At 48.7% G+C, this 20,149-nt stretch overlaps 1 protein-coding gene and 1 non-coding gene across 2 annotated transcripts; both read left to right on the forward strand.

The window, feature by feature from the left end:
- Window positions 1–2,649: 2,649 nt before the first annotated feature.
- LOC122685768 lies at window positions 2,650–19,507 on the forward strand. The gene is made up of 6 exons (XM_043890681.1): window positions 2,650–2,729; window positions 2,811–2,932; window positions 14,626–14,709; window positions 15,174–15,217; window positions 16,379–16,876; window positions 18,729–19,507. Exons 1-6 carry the CDS (start codon window positions 2,650–2,652, stop codon window positions 18,843–18,845), a joined length of 945 nt encoding a protein of 314 aa, XP_043746616.1. The 3' UTR covers window positions 18,846–19,507.
- TRNAG-GCC lies at window positions 10,467–10,539 on the forward strand. The gene has a single exon. It is a non-coding gene; the product is annotated as a tRNA-Gly (tRNA).
- Window positions 19,508–20,149: the final 642 nt, after the last annotated feature.

A 20,149-nucleotide genomic window follows, 5' to 3' on the forward strand; every position in this document is an offset into this window, starting at 1 on the left:
CAGTTCCTGTGGGGCTGCTAGGCTGAGGGCCTAGTTCCTAGCTAGCTTTTGGCTGGAAGCCACCCTCAGTTTCTTTCCATGTGGGCCTCCCCACACACTGGGTGACTTGGACAACAGAAATTCATTTTAGACAATAGAAATTAATTTTCTCACAATTCTGGACCCTAGAAGTCTGAGATCAAGGTGTCAGAAACCTTGGTTTTTTTGAGACCTCTCTCCTTGGCTTACAGATGGTTACTAAATTAGGTTCCTGAACCCAGTTTTAATGGGGGGCTGGGTATTCCCCCACACCAACAGATAATCCTCGGACACCAGCAAGGTGCCTTACAATTCAACTCTGTTCTGACACTGTCTACCCAGAGAGTGCGCCAGACCCCACAGGGTAAGGGTTTGGTCCTACAAAACTGTCCCTCCTTGCCACTCCAGATGCTGTCGATTTGCTAGGGCAGCTCTCAGAATTCAGAGAAACATTTTACTTACTACATGATTGGTTTATTACAAAAGGATGTAACTCAAGTAACAGTCAGGTGGAGGAGACGCACAGGGCAAAGAACGTGCCCTCTTCAAGCATACTGCTCTCCCTGAATTTCCACGTGATCACAAACCCGAAAGCTTTCCAAACGCCACCCCTTTGGGTTTGGGGGATGTTTCATTATATAGGTATGACTGACCAAATCATTGGCTAATAGAAATTGATCCCACCTCCAGCCCAGAGGTCCGGGGTGGGACTGAAAACTTCCAAACCTCCAGTCACTTGGTTGGTCTCCAAGGCAACCAGTCCCCATCCAAAAGTCACCACATTAACATTTATCACTCTCACTTAGGAAATTCCAAGGCTTTGGGGAGCTTTTAGCCAGGAACTGTGGACAGAGACCAACTATACATGAGGGGCTTCCCAGGTGGCACAGTGGTGAAGAATCCGCCTGCCAGCGCAGGAGATGCTAGAGACACAGGTTAGATCCCTGGGTTAGGAAGACCCCCTGGAGTAGGAAATGGTACCCCACTCCAGTATTCTTGCCTGGAAAATTCCATGGACAGAGGAGCCTGGCAGGCTACAGTCCATGGGGTGCAAAGAGTGAGATGTGATATATATGAGATATATATTTTGGTCATCTGCATGACCAAATATATTTTTTTATAAATCACGTTATCGCAGTCACCTTCTCACCACGTCCTCATGTGCCTTCCACATGGTCTCTACAGTTCTTCTATTATAAGGACACTGACCAGACTGGATGAAGGCCCACCCTAAAGCCCTCCACAATTAAAACAGCACAAGGATCCTTTTAAAATCTATGAACAATCATGTCATCCTCCAGATGGCTTCCACCTTACTTAAAATAAAAATCCATGTCCTGAGACTTCCCAGGTGGTCCAGTGACTAAGACTCTGCACTCCCAATGCAGGGAGCCCAGGTTCGATCCCTGGTTAGGGAACTAGATCCCACATGCAGCAGCTAAGACCCAGCAGAGGAAAATCAATTAATTAACTTTTTTTTAAAAAAAAGCTCAGTCACCTCTTTGAAGACCTTATCTCCAAATACAGCCACACTCTGAGATACTGGGGCTTCAACATATGAACCTAGAAAGGAACGCATGCATTCAAGCAAAGTTGCTTCAGTTGTGTCTGACTTTTTAGGACCCCATGGATAGTAGCCCGCGAGTCCCCTCTGTCCCTGGGATTCTCCAGGCAAGAATACTGGGGTGGGTTGCCATACCCTCCTCCAGAGCATCTTCCTGACCCTGGGATCAAACCCACATCACCTGCGTTGGCAGGCACAGTCTTTATTGTCCGAGCCACCTGGGAAGCCTGTACTTCAATAAAGTAGATTTTTAAAAGAAAAGAAGCTATGGAGTCAAGGCAAGAAAGGTGGCACCATCTTAAGAGGAAAATCCTGCAGTTCCTGCTGGAAAGAGTGTCCCCGTCACCTGAGGTAGAACCTCTGACGACAGTTTTCTTTCTCTGTGAGGAAGGTGAGAATTACTCAGGTTTATGCCAAGGATCTTCCAGAACTGAGAAGAAGTTATCCCTTTCTTTAAGGCTTACATGCTCTATTTCTCCCTATTCCTCACCACCCTCTTTGTTTCTCTCCAACACAGAGGCCAAGTATTAATCACCACTGCTCGTAATCCCGGAGCTGTTTTTTTCTTAAAATAGAGAAATGGTTCTCTAATGGTTCTTCCCCAAAACGGGAAAAGAACCTCAGAGCCACCAACTCTAGGAAGTCTCTCATGGACTCCAATATGGCAAAGACAGGATATGAAATGCAGAAAGGGGCCCATGAGGCTATTGTGGACCTGTGTGCCATTCACCTCCTCATTTCTGCGAATGGTGCCCCCTGGGGTTGTGCTGTGAACAACCTGCACAATTGTTCAGTGCATTCTGGAGGCACAAGAAAGATCCAGATGTGGCAGGCAGACGACGGCCCCCAAATGGGACTGGGGAAGTGCACTAAGGCTGACAAAGGAGGTCTTTCAGCTGTTCGAGAAGAAAGAAGAGGAACAGGAGGGCTCGGGATCCCTTGTGATGGCAACGCAGGAAACAAAGACTTTTAACTGCTTTCAGCTTTAGTCCACACCAAAGCACGTGACCCTCAGAGGGGCGGGAGCAAAGCAAACGTCAGGAAGCCTCTGACATCCAAGATGAGCAATGTGCACCTTGCACTTGCCAGAGCAGTGGCTGGACTGGGGTCTCGGAGGAGAGACCTGCTATCCATGCCTGCTGTCACAGTGAGAGGCGCTAAGAGACAGAGGCCAAATGGTTTTGTGTTCCCTTCACTTCCTGACCTCCGGGCCCTCCCTGGGCCACAGGGTGAGGTGTGACGGGTGCCCGGGCCCTGTGATCAAGCTCTGGGGCAGCCGCAAGACAGTAGCCTGGACCCGCTCTGTCCTGCCCCGGGACAGGAAGGGGCCCCCTGAGATGCCCTGCATCGGTAATCATGGAGGGCAGGAGTCCTGGATGTGAGCTGTCCAGCTGAAACAGTCGACTGCCAGCATCCTTTGCAGACCCTGAGAGGCTTCCCCAAGAGGTCCCCCGCAGGAGGTGTGGCCTTCCCCTTCTCTGCCTGGCACATCTTCTAGGAAAGGGGAACACAGACCCTGGGAGTGGGGGGTTGGTCAGGACTCAACGAGGGTCACAGTTTAGCACCATCTGCGCCCCAGAGAAGAGAAGCTGAGTGCATGGTGAGTGTTGAGGCCTCCTGGGGTCCTGGGGAGCTGCCAGGGACCCCCAGGGCAAGTCTATGGACTAATTCAGAGGAATGGCTGGGATGACCACCACGGCAGGGCCAGAAACAGGGTCTGAAAAAGGACAGAGGTGAGCAGGGCACCATCCCTCCCTTGGGGAGCTCCCAGGGCACTGATCATGAGTGACCACAAGGCATCAGCTCCAGCACTGGGGGCGGAGAGGGCAAGCTCTCTCCTGCCACAGGTCAATAAATGCTCAGGGAAGAGATGCATTTACTCTTAGCCTGGAGCTTAAGTGGAGATGAAGAGCTGGAGGGCTTGGGAAGCGGAGGGCGCTGCAAAGACAAACCCCAAACTCCAAAGGCACGGCTGGCTGGCTGGGCTAGAGCCTTCAGGAGGCCTCAAAACAGAAGCCTCACTGGGTCTCCTGGTTACCCAGTCCTTCCTCTGCTCCCCTGCCACCCCACGCTCCTCCTCCTACTGAAAGGACTCTTTCCAAGTCTCACTCAGAGGTCTCTCTGGGTAAAGCCTTCCCAGATTCTCCTAATCATAGTTCTGTCCCTCTCCCCTTCTGTTCCACAAGGCATGTGTGTGTGGGGTGGGTGGTGCTGGTGTGTGTTTGTGGTGTGCGTGGCATGTGTATGTGGTATGTGTGGTGTGTGTGTGGCATGTGGTGTATGTACAGTGTATGTATGTGCAGTGTGTGTGGTATGTGTGTGTGGTGTGGATGTGTATGTGGTATGTGATGTGTGTGTGTGTATGTGGTGTGTGGTGTGTGTGTGTGTGTGTGTGTGGTATGTGTGTGTGGTGTGTATGTGTGTGTGGTATGTGTGGTGTGTGTGGTTTGTGATGTGTGTATGTGTGGTGTGTGTGTGTGTGTGGTGTGGATGTGTGTGTGGTATGTGTGGTGTGTCTGCTGTGTGTGTGGTTTGTGATGTGTGTATGTGTGGGGGGGGGTGTGTGTGTGTGGTATGTGGTTGTGTGTGGCATGGGTATGTGGTATGTGTGGCGTGTGATGTATGTACAGGGTATGTGTGTGCAATGTGTGTGGTATGTGTGTGTGGTGTGGATGTGTGTGTGTGTGTGGTTTGTGATGTGTGTATGTGTGGGGGGGTGTGTGTGTGTGGTATGTGGTTGTGTGTGGCATGGGTATGTGGTATGTGTGCTGTGTGTGTGGCGTGTGATGTATGTACAGGGTATGTGTGTGCAATGTGTGTGGTATGTGTGTGTGGTGTGGATGTGTGTGTGGTATGTGTGGTTTGTGATGTGTGTATGTGTGGTGTGTATGTGTGTGTGTGGTATGTGTGGTGTGTGTGGTTAGTGATGTGTGTATGTGTGGGGTGTGTGTGTGTGTGGTATGTGTGGTGTGTGTGGTTTGTGATGTGTGTATGTGTGGGGTGTGTGTGTGTGTGGTGTGGATGTGTGTGTGGTATGTGTGGTGTGTCTGCTGTGTGTGTGGTTTGTGATGTGTGTATGTGTGGGGGGGTGTGTGTGTGTGGTATGTGGTTGTGTGTGGCATGGGTATGTGGTATGTGTGGTGTGTGTGTGGCGTGTGATGTATGTACAGGGTATGTGTGTGCAGTGTGTGTGGTATGTGTGTGTGGTGTGGATGTGTGTGTGGTATGTGTGGTTTGTGATGTGTGTATGTGTGGGGGGGGTGTGTGTGTGTGGTGTGGATGTGTGTGTGGTATGTGTGGTTTGTGATGTGTGTATGTGTGGGGGGGTGTGTGTGTGGTATGTGTGGTTTGTGATGTGTGTATGTGTGGTGTGTATGTGTGTGTGTGGTATGTGTGGTGTGTGTGTGTGTGTGTGGTATGTGTGGTGTGTGTGGTTTGTGATGTGTGTATGTGTGGTGTGTGTGTGTGTGTGTGGTATGTGTGGTGTGTGTGGTTAGTGATGTGTGTGTGTGTGTGTGTGTGTGTGTGGTATGTGGTTGTGTGTGCCGTGTGTATGGTATGTGTGTATGGGGGGTGTGGCTGTGTGTGGAGTGTGCGTGCTGTGTGTGACATGTGTGTTTGTGCTGTGTGTGTACGCATATGTATTTGTGTGTGTTGCAGTGCAGCTCATCCAGCTCCTCAGTAAAATACCAGCCCTGGTTGACTGGGCCCTGGGGCTCCTCTGCTTTCTGCTGACTTCATTCTCCCAGCACCTGGCTCTAAGAGAATCTCTGCCCTGAGTGGCTTTGGTGACTGCTCCTGACTGATTTGCTGAATTGCAGCCAAATGAGCTGAGTTCATGTCCCAGCTTAAGGGTTGACCAGCTGTGGGTCCCTGACAGATTACCTCACTACCCTACGTCAGTTTCCCCATCTGTTAAAAGATCTTACAGGGTTGATGTAAAGACTGAATGATATTGTGCAATGAAAGTGCATGGGACAAATATTATAGTTTTTTATTTTTTTTATTTTTGGCAAAGCCAAAAGGAATGAGGGATCTTATTTCCCATCTAGGGATTAAATCTGGGCCCTCAGCAGTGAAAGACTGGAGTCCTAAGCACTGGACCACCAGGGAATTCCTTTTTATTAATATTTGTATTTACTTGTCATATGTGTATAACATACATTTTAAAATCTGTCTTTGAGAATTCCGAAGTCCATTTCACTGGGATGCAGTGATAGGAATCTGCTTCAGCGACTGCAGTTGGGCAAAGGGCACTGGCCTGGGGCCCACAGCGACCTGGGGCTGTTCTGGAAAGATAAAGGCATTCCTGTCATCCTCTTTGCAGCTCAAACCACAGATCAGGCTTTTAGAACCCCATAAAATATTTAAGGCACACTTTGGTATGCCAGACTTTCCATAGCTGGCCAACATTACTATAAATAAATGAATATTATCATTCATAACAACAAAAGGGGTGAGAAGCATGATTCCATTCTGTTGCCCTTCCCCTGACCCCAAACTTAATGCAGCGTAGGGAGAAGTCAAGTGGCTTCATGTAGAGTCTGAACATTAGAAACCTGAGAAAAAAGACTCTTGCCTTTAGAAAAACCAGCCATGACCCACTGCTTCTGGAGGAAATGGCACTTGGGTCTTGGTGGGGAGGACTGTTCCCCACCACCACCCCAGGCACTGCACTGCTCTCCGTGGGGTCCTCTCCAGAGGCCATGCTTTCAGGAAGAGAGTGGCAGACAGGAAGAAGCCCAGCCAGGCAGGGGGAGGTCAGGTCTGGGAACTGAACCCCAAGAGCATGAGCTGGTGGAATACAGGCCTTTGGCCCAAATCGAGGGATGTGGCAGCATCATGTGGGCAGAAAGCGATATTTGAACCGTAGGCTGGGACAGGTAGGGCAGAGAGCTCACTCTGCATTCAGACGTCAGGGTGCCTGGTGCAGTGGCCAGCGTCCAGGAGCCCTCTCTCTAGGACTGCGGCCAGCGACCACGAGCCGGGGTTCCCATTACAGACACAAAGTGCTACTGTCTTGTCACCTTCGGCGGTGGGCGTTCGGGACACTGGAGAAGGTTGGCCTCCTGGAGAGCAAAGAGCCTGTCAAGGCCTTCTCTGTGTCAACTAAAAAGCATGCATAACTTGTCAGCTGTCAGTTAAGTTTTATGTGGGGCAGAATGAGGACTGCAGCCCAAGAAGACCTCACCAGTCAGCTCTGAGAGATGGCTCCTAGAATGGAGGAGGGCAGTCAGCTGTGGACAAGTGCACAACAGAGGGAGCAGGCAGTCTGAACGTCAAAGATCAGGTGTCAACATTCGCGGTATGCGAGGAGGCGAGACTCTGGACTCACTGAGTTCATTCCTTTCACATGCACCTCAGTTATCTGCGGCCAATCCAGTTTCCTCGTTCACCTTAAGGAGTGGCAGAAGGCTGCTTCTTGCATTCCCCCAGTTCCTCTACAGTCACCTTGGGCGGTGGCGGCATCTGCTAGATGGCAATCTGGGGAGGCCTCATTCACATTTGGAGGCCAGAAACCACCAATGGCTGTGACATTTCTTGTTTATTGATATGGCAGGAGACGTTTTCATTTCACATCGGTATCCTCAACACCCAGAAAAGTGCCCAGCCTTATCAGGCCCTCCATCATGTTTAGCTGCCTTTCAATTTTAAGATTACTTAGACTCTTTCAGCACTATAAAAGGAAATAATAATGCAAGACTTCCCTGGAGGTCCAGTTGTTAAGACTCTGAGCTTCCAAAGCAGATGAGGGTTTGCTCCCTGGTCGGGGAGCTAAGATGCCGCATGCCAACATGAGCATGTGTGTGTGGTCGCTTTAGTCGTGTCTGACTGTGGTGCTCGGGACCACAGCCCACCACGCTCTTCTGTCTGTGGGATTCTCTAGGCAAGACTACTGGAGTGGGTTGCTGGACTGGGTTGCTTCCTAACGCAGGGATTGAACCAGCGTCTCTCATGTCTCCTGCATGGGCAGGTGGGTCCTTTTACCACTAGCACCATCTGGGAAGCCCCCACATGCCAATAGGTGTGATCAAAACACATGTTTTTTTAAATAATAATAATAAGATTTCTGCTGAGAGAAAACTTCTCACCACAAAGGCTCCCCTAATATTGATATATAAATATCCACTCAACACCCTTTCTTCATTTATGCAGCAAACAACCCATCACAAAAGGCACAATAGGTGAGCTGTAATCACAGCATGTTTTTGACTTGGGAGCAATGCATCTTCCACAGATTCAGAGCCAGCAGACTATGTCTCAGTAAGACTAGCCCAAGGGAAGTCCCTGAGGATAGACTGTTGGTAAAGCAATGCTGAGCAGGCTTTTCACTGTTTCCAGTCCATCCTAAAGGAGATCAACCCTGAATATTCACTGGAAGGACTGATGCTGAAGCTGAAGCTCCAATACTTCGGCCACCCGGTGCAAAGAGCTGACTCACAGGAAAAGACCCTAATGGTGGGAAAGATTGAAGGCAAAAGGAGAGGAAGTGGCAGAGGATGAAATGGTTGGATGGCATCACCTACTCAGTTCAGTTTAGTTCAGTTCAGTCACTCAGCCATGTCCAACTCTTTGCAACCCCACGGACAGCAGCACGCCAGGCTCCCCTGTCAATCACCAACTCCCAGAGTTTACTCAAACTCATGTCCATAGAGTCAGTGATGTCATCCCATCTCATCCTCTATTGTCCCCTTCTCCTTCCGCCTTCAATCTTTCCCAGCATCAGGGTCTTTTCCAATGAGTCAGTTCTTCACATCAAGTGGCCAAAGTATTGGAGTTTCAGCTTCAGCATCAGTCCTTCCAATGAATATTCAGGGCTGATTTCCTTTAGGATGAACTGGTTGGATCTCCTTGCTGTCCAAGGGACTCTCAAGAGTCTTCTCCAACACCACAGTTCAAAAGCATTAATTCTTCGGCGCTCAGCTTTCTTTATAGTTCAACTCTCACATCCATACATGACCACTGGAAAAACCATAGCTTTGACTAGATGGACCTTTGTTGGCAAAGTAATGTCTCTGCTTTTTAATATGCTGTCTAGGTTGGTCATAGCTTTTCTTCCGAGAAGCAAGCATTTTTAATTTCATGGCTGCAGTCACCATCTGCAGTGATTCTGGAGCCCAAGAAAATAAAGTCTCTCACTGTTTCCATTCAGGTGTGACCTAAGTCAAATCCCTCACAATTATGCAGTGGAAGTGACAAGTAGATTCAAGGGATTAGATCTGATAGACAGAGTGCCTGAAGAACTATGGATAGAGGTTCATGACACTGTACAGGAGGCAGTGATCAAGACCATCCCCAAGAAAAAGAAATGCAAAAAGGCAGAATGGTTGTCTGAGGAGGCCTTACAAATAGCTGTGAAAAGAAGAGAAGCTAAAGGCAAAGGAGAAAAGGAAAGATATATCCATTTGATTGCAGAGTTCCAAAGAATACCAAGAAGAGATAAGAAAGCCTTCCTCAGTGATCAATGCAAAGAAATAGAGGAAAACCATAGAATGAGAAAGACTAGAGATCTCTTCAAGAAAACTGGAGACACCAAGGGAACATTTCATGCAAAGATGGGCTCAATAAAGGACAGAAATGGTATGGACCTAACAGAAGCAGAAGATATTAAGAAGAGGTGCAAGAATATACAGAAGAGCTATACAAAAGAGATCTTTATGACCCAGATAACCATGATGGTGTGATCACTTACCTAGAGTCAGACATCCTGGAATGCGAAGTCAAGCGGGCCTTAGGAAGCAGCACTACGAACAAAGCTAGCGGAGGTGACGGAATTCCAGTTGAGCTATTTCAAATCCTCAAAGATAATGCTGTGAAAGTGCTGAACTCAATTTTCTAGCAAATTTGGAAAACTCCGCAGTGGCCACAGGACTGGAAAATGTGAGTTTTCATTCCAATCCCAAAGAAAGGCAATGTCAAAAAATGCTCAAACTACCTCACAATTGCACTCCTCTCACACACTAGCAACAGTAATGCTCAAAACTCTCCAAGCCAGGCTTCAACAGTATGTGAACCGTGAACTTCCAGATTTTCAAGCTGGCTTTAGAAAAGGCAGAGGAACCAGAGATCAAATTGCCAACATTTACTGGATCATCAAAAAAGCAAGAGAGTTCCAGAAAAACATCTACTTCTGCTTTATTGACTATGCCAAAGCCTTTGACTCTGTGGATTACAACAAACTGTGGAAAATTCTTCAAGAGATGGGGATACCAGACCACCTGACCTGCCACCTGTGAAACCTGTATGCAGGTCAGGAAGCAACAGTTAGAACTGGACATGGAACAACAGACTGGTTCCAAATAGGAAAAGGAGTACGTCAAGGCTTGTCACCCTGCTTATTTAACTTATATGCAGAGTACATCATGTGAAATGCTGGGCTGAATGAAGCAAAAGCTGGAATCAAGATTGCTGGGAGAAATATCAATAACCTCAGATATGCAAATGACACCACCCTTATGGCAGAAAGCAAAGAAGAACTAAAGAGCCTCTTGACGTAAGTGAAAGAAGAAAGTGAAAAAGTTGGCTTAAAATTCAACATTCAGAGAACCAAGATCATGGCATCCAGTCCCATCACTTCATGGCAAATAGATGGGGAGATAATGGAATCACCCACTCAATGGACATGAATTTGAGCAAACTCTGGGACATAGTGAAGGACAGGGAAGCCTGGCGTGCTGCAGTCATGGAAGTTGGACATGACTGAGTGACTGAACAACCTCTTGTCCTTCGATTAATTAGCTTTCACTATCAATTCTGTGAAAAATACTGCTATTATCCCAGCATAATTATCAGCTCCCAAACCAGGGAAACCTTCTAGAATGAGGAGCAGGGAGAAAGAAGCGGGGGAAAGAAATGGCAGGGTTTCATAATAATGAGGGAGATTTCCCTGGTGGTCCAGTGGTTAAGACTCTGTGCTGCCAATGCAGGGTACACAGGTTCGACCCCTGGTCAGGGAACTAAGATCCCACATGCTCCCATGTGCCAAGTGGCCTGCCCAAAAATAAAGTGATGATATAGAATAATGAGGATCTATGGAGGCCACTACTTGGCTAGAAGTTTTACTTAGTGTCATGGGCTGAATGTGTGTGCATGCAAACTCAGTCGTGCCTGACTTTTTGTGACCTCATGAGTTATAGCCCGCCAGGCTTCTCTATCCATGGAATTTTCTTCAGAGGATCTCCCCAACCCAGAGATCAATCCTTGTGTCTCCTGCACTGGCAGGGGGGTTCTTTACCAGCTGAGCTACCAGGAAAGCCCTATAGGCTGAATTTCCACCCCACCCGCACCCCCAACATTCATATGTCAAAACCCTAAGCCCCATGCCCTCTGAATGTGACTGTGTTTGGAGACAGAGCCTTTAAAGATGTGATGAAGTTAAAATGAAGTCAGGCCTCCAGAGTGAGCCCTAATCCAATCTGACCTGTGTAAAGAAGGTGGAATTTGAACACAGAGAGACTGCAGTGGTGCTCAAGCAAAGAGGAGAAAGCATGTCGGGGCAGGGAGAGAGGGCAACCACCTGCAAGCCAAGGAGAGCGGTATCAGAAGAAATGAACCCTGCTGATGCCTTGAGTCAGACCTCCAGCAAATACCATCCCCATCACTCAGATGACACAGAGGATAAAACCAAGGCTCATCAAAGCCCAGTGACTTCACACACCGACTAAAGGCCAGGGGCAAATTCCAGCACCCAAAGCCTAAGCCTGTCTTTCCTCTACATTGCCTGGCCTCACCCCGAGGAAGGTCAAGGGCCACACGGGGATGCCTGTGCACCTCACAGAGCTGCTCCTGGGACCCCTGGGGAGACCCCTCCCCCCAGAAGCCACTGAAGCGCCTTCAGTGCAGGGACCACTACAAGAGCCAGAGACTCCAGGGGGGCCACCCCATTACCCACCTGTTTACAGTGGGCACCCAGAGATGTCCCTTGTGGTCCAGTGGCTAAGACTCTGTGGTTCCAATGCAGGGGGCCCAGGTTCAAGACCTGATCAGGGAACTAGATCCCCCATGCTAACTAGATCCCCCATGCTAACGTGAACTAAGAGTTCACGTGCCACAACTAACGATCCTGCATGCCCCCAACTAAGACCCGGCGCAGCCAAGTAAATTTTTTAATTAATCAATCAATTTAAAAGGGGGGGACCAGCTGGGAAGAGACCAAAGGCAGCTTACAGATAGCTCATTCCTGCCCAGCCGTCTCCCCGGCTCCTAGCAAATTGTTTGTTTCTCTTAGCCCCACACTCCAACCTGAAGCCAGGGGCTTGGGGAAGCAGCCGTCAGCACATTATCAGCTTGGCATTTGCTAACCCTGGCCCTGGAAACACCAGCGTGACGATGAGCCCCCGCAGGCAATGCCTGCATCACCTTTGTCGGCACCTGCGACAAGTGGTGATGTCAGTCCTGTGGGTCCCGGAGGGGCGGGCGTCACAGGCGGTGGGTCCAGGTCTGTGGTGCTTATGAAACTCAGGCTCCAATCAGCTCCAGTCCAGATGAGCTCACGTCCGTGCTATTTCTCCGCACCCTCCTCTACTCCCCACTAATGGGTTCAGCCACATCATCTCTGAAGATCATTAAAGACCAGCATTTTGGATTCCATTTGCTGGATTTCATCTCTAGCCTGGAGTGAGTGTACAGCTCACATAATCACTAGGGTTCTCCGGAGAATAAACCAAGAGGTGTACATATGAACAGAGAGGGAGAGAGGAGGGGAGATTTATTCTAGGAACTGGCTCCTGTGGTAACAGAGGTCAGGAAGTCTCATAGTCTGATGTCTGCAAGCTAGAGAACTAGGAAACCCTGTGGCATAATTCAGCTCAGGTCCAAAGCCCTAAAACCAGCAGCCTGCAAACTATCTAGCACTGCCAAAAAAAATAATAAAAAAAAAATGTAAAAAGAACTAAAGAAACCTTCAGGACAACCTTGGTAGGAGTGTCTAGAACATGTTTCCTGAGCTGGGAGGGCTTCTGCCGCACCAGCACCTCCACTGTGCCGAGAGCCAAGGAGCTATCTCCACCTCCCACCAGCTGCAGGGCTCCCCAGGGGTGCACCCCCACTCTCCCCAGGTGCACCCAGAACTGGGAGGCCAGGATGATCCCACAGCGGCCCTCCTCTGACTCCCTTACATCAGCCGAGCAAGGTTGGAATTTCCAAATGAAACCTCTCTGGAGAAATGAAATTAAAAAGAGAAAGAATACAACTGAACCCAGAATTCCAACCAATACAGGAAGGATCTTGAGTTAGGCAGGCTGGGGCATGTGAGACATTGTGGGATGAATGAATGTCAGCAAGGACCCCAACATCAGAGCAGGGGGGAGGCTGCTGTCCTGCCACTGAAAGGGAAGGAGAGACAGATTTGAAGAAGGAGGGAGGGGTCGGGGTAGACATGAAGTCTAGCATGGTGGGGTCGGCAAAGAACATCTTCTGGAAGAAGAAACCCTATGTTCTGGATGAGTTTCTGCAAAGCAGAGCCCTCCTTCACCTTGTGGCTTCTCCGCCAGCCTCACCGTCTATTCCTAAACCTGCAGGTGGGTTTACTAAACTCACCAGGTTTAGTGGGAGCTTCAAAAATCAACAAGGGTGGCAGGACTTCCCTGGTTGTCCAATGGTTAGGACTCTTCTTCTACTGCAGGGGGTGCAGGTTCAATCCCTGGTCAGGGAACTGAGATCCCACATGCCATACGGTATGACCAAATAAATAAATAAATAAAAATAATAACAGTCAAGAAATCAAACAACGGTGGAGCTTTATGTCTTCAGAAAGCAAGCACAACCTTTTCCCCCAGCATCCTCCTTTACCTGGGGATTTGTAACATCTAGGGACACCTTTAACATCCAAAGATCGTCACAGTGGAAGGTTTCCATCCATTCTACCTGCATTTAAAGGGAAAGGAAGCCCCGATTGAAAACCTAAAGTGCAAAAGAATGACCAAGTATAAAAGGGACAAGTTAACAGAGCACAGATATTTTTGCCTTGATTAACTCACTCTTGTCTCAGACACAAGGACCCTGGTTCTTCTTCCACCCTGGCTTTTTTTTTTTTCAATTTTAGCTGTGCTGGGTCTTTGTTGCAGAGCTCAGGCTTCTCTAGCTGTGCTATACAGCCTTAGTTGCCCCACGGCATATGAGATCTTAGTTCCCCAACCAGGGATCAAACCTTCGTCCCCTGCATTGGAAGGTGAATTCTTAACCACTGGACCTCCAGGAAAGTCCCTGTCCCTGGTGTTGAGCTGATGTGCTGGTTCACAGCGACAGCAGGCCCCAGGCTTAAGCTCAACCCGTCCTCCTGCCCTCGATTTCCTGACCGACATCTGGCCCAGTGCTATCAGCAGACTGATGGCAGCCAGAACCCTGCCTCCCACAGGTTCTGCTCCCTCTGTTGGCAGGAGGCACCACGCTTTTATGGGTTCAGGAGCCCACTACCCCAGCCAGTCTTCCATGAATCTCCTGCTCCTGGACTGAAAGCCACTCCTGACTGTGCTTATGCATGCTTAGTTGCTCGGTCATGTCCAAGTCTTTCGCAGCCCCGTGAAGTGTAGCTCTCCGGGCTTTTCTCTTCATGGGATTTCCCAGGCAACAATACTGGAAGGGGTTGTTGTTTCTGATAGGGTCCACTTGGGGTCTCACTGATAAGATGGCTCATTATGTTGACCTCGCAAACAGAATAAATCACAGTGATCCTTGAGACTGACCAAATTGCCCAAATGGGATCCTGTTATCTCACTGGTGCCTATCTTCTCAAAGCTGCGAGACCACCAGATTCCAGACCTCCAGTGAATCCCTTCAGAGAATTTTTCATTGGTGGGGTATAAGAAGGACTCCGCCAGAACAGGAGGACACTGGTTCTCTTTAAGAGCCAGTCACCCTCTCTTTTCCCCCTAATAAGTTTCCCTTTTCTTGTCTGACTGCGGGGCTTGCTCTCTTTGGCTCTGCACTCGCCTTGCACTCTGGTGCTGAAACCCGGGAGGGAAGATCACCACACCTGGGTGGGCTCCTCTCCCGAGCCCACCTCCCGTGGTCCCCTCCCTGGGACCCTGCAATGGGTCCCTGAGACGAGATCCGGGACAGGACTCTGCACTTGCCTTGCTGGGCTGACATCCACACCCCGGCCCACTTTTCATCCATCAGTTACAAGGGTGAGTGAAATCCCATTCCCTCCGACACTCTCTCTCTTGCTTCCTAAGTCCTAGCGCTGGCGGGAGGATCCCCACGGCCCTCGGCCTTGTGCCCCATCTGACTTTGAAATAGGGGATGCCCATTTCAATGCAGACTATTATTACTCTCTGAGAAAGTCCTGAGAACAGGGATGCCTTTTCTCTCGGAACTTTCTCCTCACTTTCTCTCGCCCATGTCTAACCTTCCTGCTGCTGCTGCTAAGTCGCTTCAGTCGTATCCAACTCTATGCGACCCCATAGATGGCAGCCCACCAGGCTCCCCCGTCCCTGGGATTCTCCAGGCAAGAACACTGGAGTGGTTTGCCATTTCCTTCTCCAATGCATGAAAGTGAAAGTGAAGTCGCTCCGTCGTGTCCGACTCTAACCTCCCTATTCGGCCACAAAGGGAAATTCTCTATCCCAGCCCTCAAAATCTACTCTTCTAGGATGCCTTCTCCGAAACCTGAAAGCTTCAGACTTCCAAGGGGAGGTAAGACCAAAATGACTTATTTACTATTCTAACACTGTCTGGCCACAATACAGACTTGGTAACAGGTTTCAATGGCTTCCAATGGCCAGAAAACAGAACACTTGATTATAATACTCTACAGGACCTCAATAACTTCTGCCACCACAGTGGCAAGGGGTTAGAAATCCCTTATGTTCAGGTTTTCTTTGCTCTTTGCTCTCTGTGAATCCTGTTCTACTTCTTAAATACTCTTAGCCCTCTCTGGGCCACATCCTCCTAATACAATGTCTCCTGATCCCTGTTGAGACTTTTCTTCTTCCTTCGACCCTTCCGACCACAGCCCACCCACTATCGCTCCCAACCCCCTTGCAGCTGCTCCAGATCCAGTTCCACAACCTCCATCTTACGTGCCCTTCCCCTTCCCTCCCTCCTTCTCAAGAGCAGGCCTCCCCCGCCCCAGCACCCAAACCCCTTCCCCAGCCTGTGCCTGAGATAAGCTCTGAGACCTCAGCCCCATCCTCTACCCCAACCTCCCTAGATCCCCTCGCTGAGGGTCCCGAACAAGTTTAAAACAGGAAACTTCACCGGAGGGCCCCGCCCCTGCCCCTGCCCCTCTCCTCCCTTCAGGGCAAGTAACTGGAGCAGAAGGTATTGTTCGGGTTCATGTCCCATTCTCCCTCACCGATCTGTCTCAGGCCGAAAAGCATCTTGGCTCCTTCTCCTCAGACCCTGATAATTATCTAAAAGAATTCAAGTATCTTACCCAGTCTTACGACTTAGCCTGGCATGGTATTTACATCATCCTCTCCCCCACTCTTCTCCCGGAAGAGAAGGAATGAGTATGGCAAACCTCTCAGGCTCCTGCTGCTGAGATACTCAGGACGGAGGACATGAAGGCGTAGGGACCACGGCTGTCCCCCGAGAGACCCCAACTGGGGTGATCAGGCAGGGAGACCCAGATGAGCAGCTGGTAATCACATGGTTGCTTGCCTCATTGTGGGCCGTCAAAAGGCAGGGCATAAAGCCATCAGCATTGATAAGCTCCAAGAAATAACTCAAAGACTAGATAAAAACCCGGCACAATTTCTAGCCAGGTTAACGGAAGCCTTACAAAAATATACAAAATTAGACCCCACTTCAGCAGAGGGCACCATTGTTCTTAACACCCATTTTATCTCCCAGTCATCCCCAGATATCGGCAAGAAACTAAAAAAGGCAGAAGAAAGCCCTCAAACCCCTCAACGAGACCTTTTAAAGTTAGCCTTTAAGATTTTCAATAACTGGGACGAACAGGCAAAACTAGAGAAGGCCCACGGAGATCAAGCCAAGTACCACCTTTTAGCCAGTGCCCTAAGTGGCTCCAAGCCTCCATCAACCAGCAAAGAAAGGAAGCCATGTGGGCCCTGCTTCGTTCCAAAGAAGGTCCCTGGGCTGCTCATGCCTAAACCAAGGCCCCTCCAGGTCCGCGTCCCAGCTGTGGCAGAAAGGGACATTGGAAGGTCGACTGCCCAAAACCCCCTCCAGGGATCCGGACACCCCCTCCTGGTCCCCAGCAGGAGTCCTCCAACCCAGCTCTGCCCAGCCTCCTCGGACTCGCCGCTGAAGACTGAAGATGCCCAGGCCCCCAGGCCCCGACTCTCATCACCACCACGGAGCCCAGGCTACCTCTTACAGTGGCAAGTAAGCCGACCTCCTTTCTCATTGACACGGGGGCCACTTGCTCTGCTATGCCTGCCTACTCCAGAAAAACCAAGGTCTCCCAGGTCTCTGTTATGGGGGTTGACGGTTTAATATCTACACCACAAATAACCTCTACCTTGCACACTTCAAGATACTCCATTTTCCCATTCTTTTCTCATACTCCCAAAATGCCCCACTCCTATTCTTGGGAGAGACCTTCTCTCAAAATTCAAAGCTTCTATTACTATCCCAAGCCCACCCTCTGATCTAGCCTGGTTACTGCTCCTTAACACCCGCCACTTCTGATGTCTACAACAACAGGCTTCTTTCTGTTTCTCCAGACAAAACTCCATCAACAATTCTTTTTTTTTTTTTTTTTTTATTTCAACAATTCTTAACCCCAACTAGGAACTATACTGCCACACCTCTGTAATCACACTTCACATCTCTCCTTCCCTTCAGGCCGATCTGTCTATCATGTCTCAGGAACTGCAGGGCATTCTTTTGTTTCTCAGGGAGACTCACTTCTGCATATCGTGTAAATACTCCTCTTGTAGGGGCTACACTGGTGACTTCACTGTTAGTTTCAGAGACTACTAACAAGTTCCCAGAAAGACTTCTATTTGCTTTTGATTTCAGCTGTTGTCTTCTTACTCCTGGAATATTTTTCTCATGTGGAACCACTACTTATTTATGTCTTCCCCCTAACTGGGCAGGAACATGTGCCCTGGTATATCTGCTCCCAGATATTTATATTGCTCCTAACAGTCAGACCCTTCCTATCCACTAACTCATAACTGACCCAGATGGGCAATTCAATTCATCCCTCTATTAATCGGTTTAGGAAGAGCTGCTGGGATTTGGACAAGGACCACAGGACTCACAACCTCTTTAAATTACTATAAAAGCCTTTCTAAAGACCTCAATGACAGTCTAGAAGAAGTAGCTAATAGCCTTATCACTATCCTAAACCAGCTAGATTCCCTGGCAGCCGTGGTCCTCCAAAACTGAAGAGGATTAGACCTCCTCACAGCAGAAAAAGGAGGCCTATGCCTAGTTTTGGAGGAAGCCTGCTGTTTCTATGCCAATAAATCAGGCGTTCTAGAGGAAGCAGCAAGAAATCTGACAAACAGGGCCTCAAGAATACCTCCACCACCTCAGTAATTCATGGGAAAACTGGTTAAGCAATTGGAATTGGATGCCCTGGGTCCTATCTTTTCTAGGCCCTCTCCTTCTGTTTACCCTTATTCTAACTTTCAGTCCATGTTTAATGTGTCTTTTTTCAAAATTTCTTCAGGATCGCTTACAACCCTTCACCAACTGAACTGTCCACAAGCTACTTCTAACTCACTCAGATTATCAAAAACTTCGACCCCACACAAATCCCCTTGACCCACATTCCAGTCTTTTCTTATCTCACCCCCATGATACCCCTGTTCCGCAGGAAGCAGTTACAGAAGATTGACCTTCGGCCCTTATCCTAAATCAAAAAGGCTGGAATGATAGGGTCCACATGGGGTCTCACTGATAAGATGGCTCATTATGTCGACCTTGCAAATAAAGAATAAATCACAGTGATCCTTGAGACTGACCAAATTGCCCAAATGGCATCCTGTTATCTCACTGGTGCCTATCTTCTCAAAGCTGCGAGACCACCAGATTTCAGACCTCCGGCTACGTGACCATCCCTTCAGAGAATCTTTCACTGGTGGGGTATAAAAAGGACTCCGTCAGAAACGGAGGGTGCCGGTCCTCTTTAAGAGCTAGTCACCCTCTCTTTTCCCTCTAATAAATTTCCTTTTCTTGTCTGACTGCGCAGCTCACTCTCTTTTTCTCTGCACTCGCCTTACAGTTTCCTTCTCCAAGGGATCTTCCTGACCCAGGGATGGAATCCCATCTCCCGTGTCTCTTGTATTGCAAATGGATTCTTTACCCACTAAGCCATCAAGGAAGACTTGCTCCTGGCTGAATGGAAGGCAGAAAACTGAGCGGGGACTTGGGCTGTGTATCCTGCCCCCAATAAATGTTCAAGCCCTTCTCAGCTCTTGTTCAAGCTCTTGTTCAAGCCCTTCTCAGCTCTTGTTGCAAATTCACAAAATTTGCAAAATCCTCCCTGATGACTGACCCATTATTTCCCTTCACGCACACACACAAATTAGATGATTAACAATCAAAAGATACTTTATTCATCCAGTCACACATACATGCGCCAATTAGAGGAGGTTTTCTCACCTACACAGAACCCAAGATAAACAGAGGTTGGAGAGCTCACACAGGTCAACATCTGGAGGAAACAAAGGACTCTTTCTCACCGTGGATTTCTAATATCTGAAGACATTCTCAAGCAAAAGAATAATTCATGAGAAGTTAAAGATCTTCTTGGGGACTTCCCTGGTGGTCTAGTGGCTAAGACGCCATGCTCCCAATGCAGAGAGCTCAAGTTCGATCCCTGGTCAGGGAACTAGATCCCACATGTCATAACTGAAGATCCTGCAGGCCACAACTAAGACCTGGTGCAGCCAAATAAACAAAATACTTTTTTTTAAAAAAAGATCTTCTTGGAAGATTAGTTGATTTTTGAAAAGTACTTATTGGGCATCTACAGCAAGCAAGCCTTCTGTAATCCATAGAAAAATTAGACCATCCTCCATGGTGATCTCACTGGCCTCTAACACCAGCCAGGGCAATGACTCTGCATTTATATGGGAACAGTTTACTCTTTACTTCCTCTTAGCAAAAACAATCTCATACTCAGAAACGATTTCTGCTGGCGTATGGAAATAAAACTCTTCTCCCATTTGACCCCCAAATGATGGAGAACCCTAAACTTGGGTACTTCCCTGTGGTCACTCTTCTTGATGACTTCACTGACTATATGTTCCGTATTGACTGCACTGCATGGTGTTGCTTTTTCACAGAGTGAAGTCAACTGATTTATCTCTAGGGGAAACTTAGTACTGAGGACAGAAACAGTCTGACGCAGTCCAGGAGGCCCCCGAGTATGGGACCCTAAGCATACTCGTCACTTCTAACTCAGACCTCTCTGTGAGCTTCTCGGCAGCCTTGGAGTGAGTCCAGGGGGCACACTGTACTGAAGTGGTGCCGGGGACCTCAGAAAAAGAGACAGGAAATGCGTGGGCTGAGTCAGGAGGCTTAACTGCTTGAGTGCATGTGACTTTGGCAAATCGCCCAGCCTCTCCTTGGCTTTCTCATCTGGAAAAAGCCTACTTCACAGGGTTGCTAAAAGGCCCCCAGTGGAAGAGTTTTGAGGGT

Source organism: Cervus elaphus, chromosome 29 (assembly GCF_910594005.1).
Source record: "Cervus elaphus chromosome 29, mCerEla1.1, whole genome shotgun sequence".
Classification (NCBI taxonomy): Eukaryota; Metazoa; Chordata; class Mammalia; order Artiodactyla; family Cervidae; genus Cervus; species Cervus elaphus.

Bases quoted from the DNA above. Each gene is read 5' to 3' on its own strand.
- LOC122685768 (XM_043890681.1), top strand. From the start codon at position 2,650: ATGTGCACCTTGCACTTGCCAGAGCAGTGGCTGGACTGGGGTCTCGGA. The intron at 2,730-2,810 runs GTGAGAGGCGCT...CCTGGGCCACAG, and splicing joins TATCCATGCCTGCTGTCACA to GGTGAGGTGTGACGGGTGCC. The intron at 15,218-16,378 runs GTAAGACCAAAA...TTTATCTCCCAG, and splicing joins CTTCAGACTTCCAAGGGGAG to TCATCCCCAGATATCGGCAA.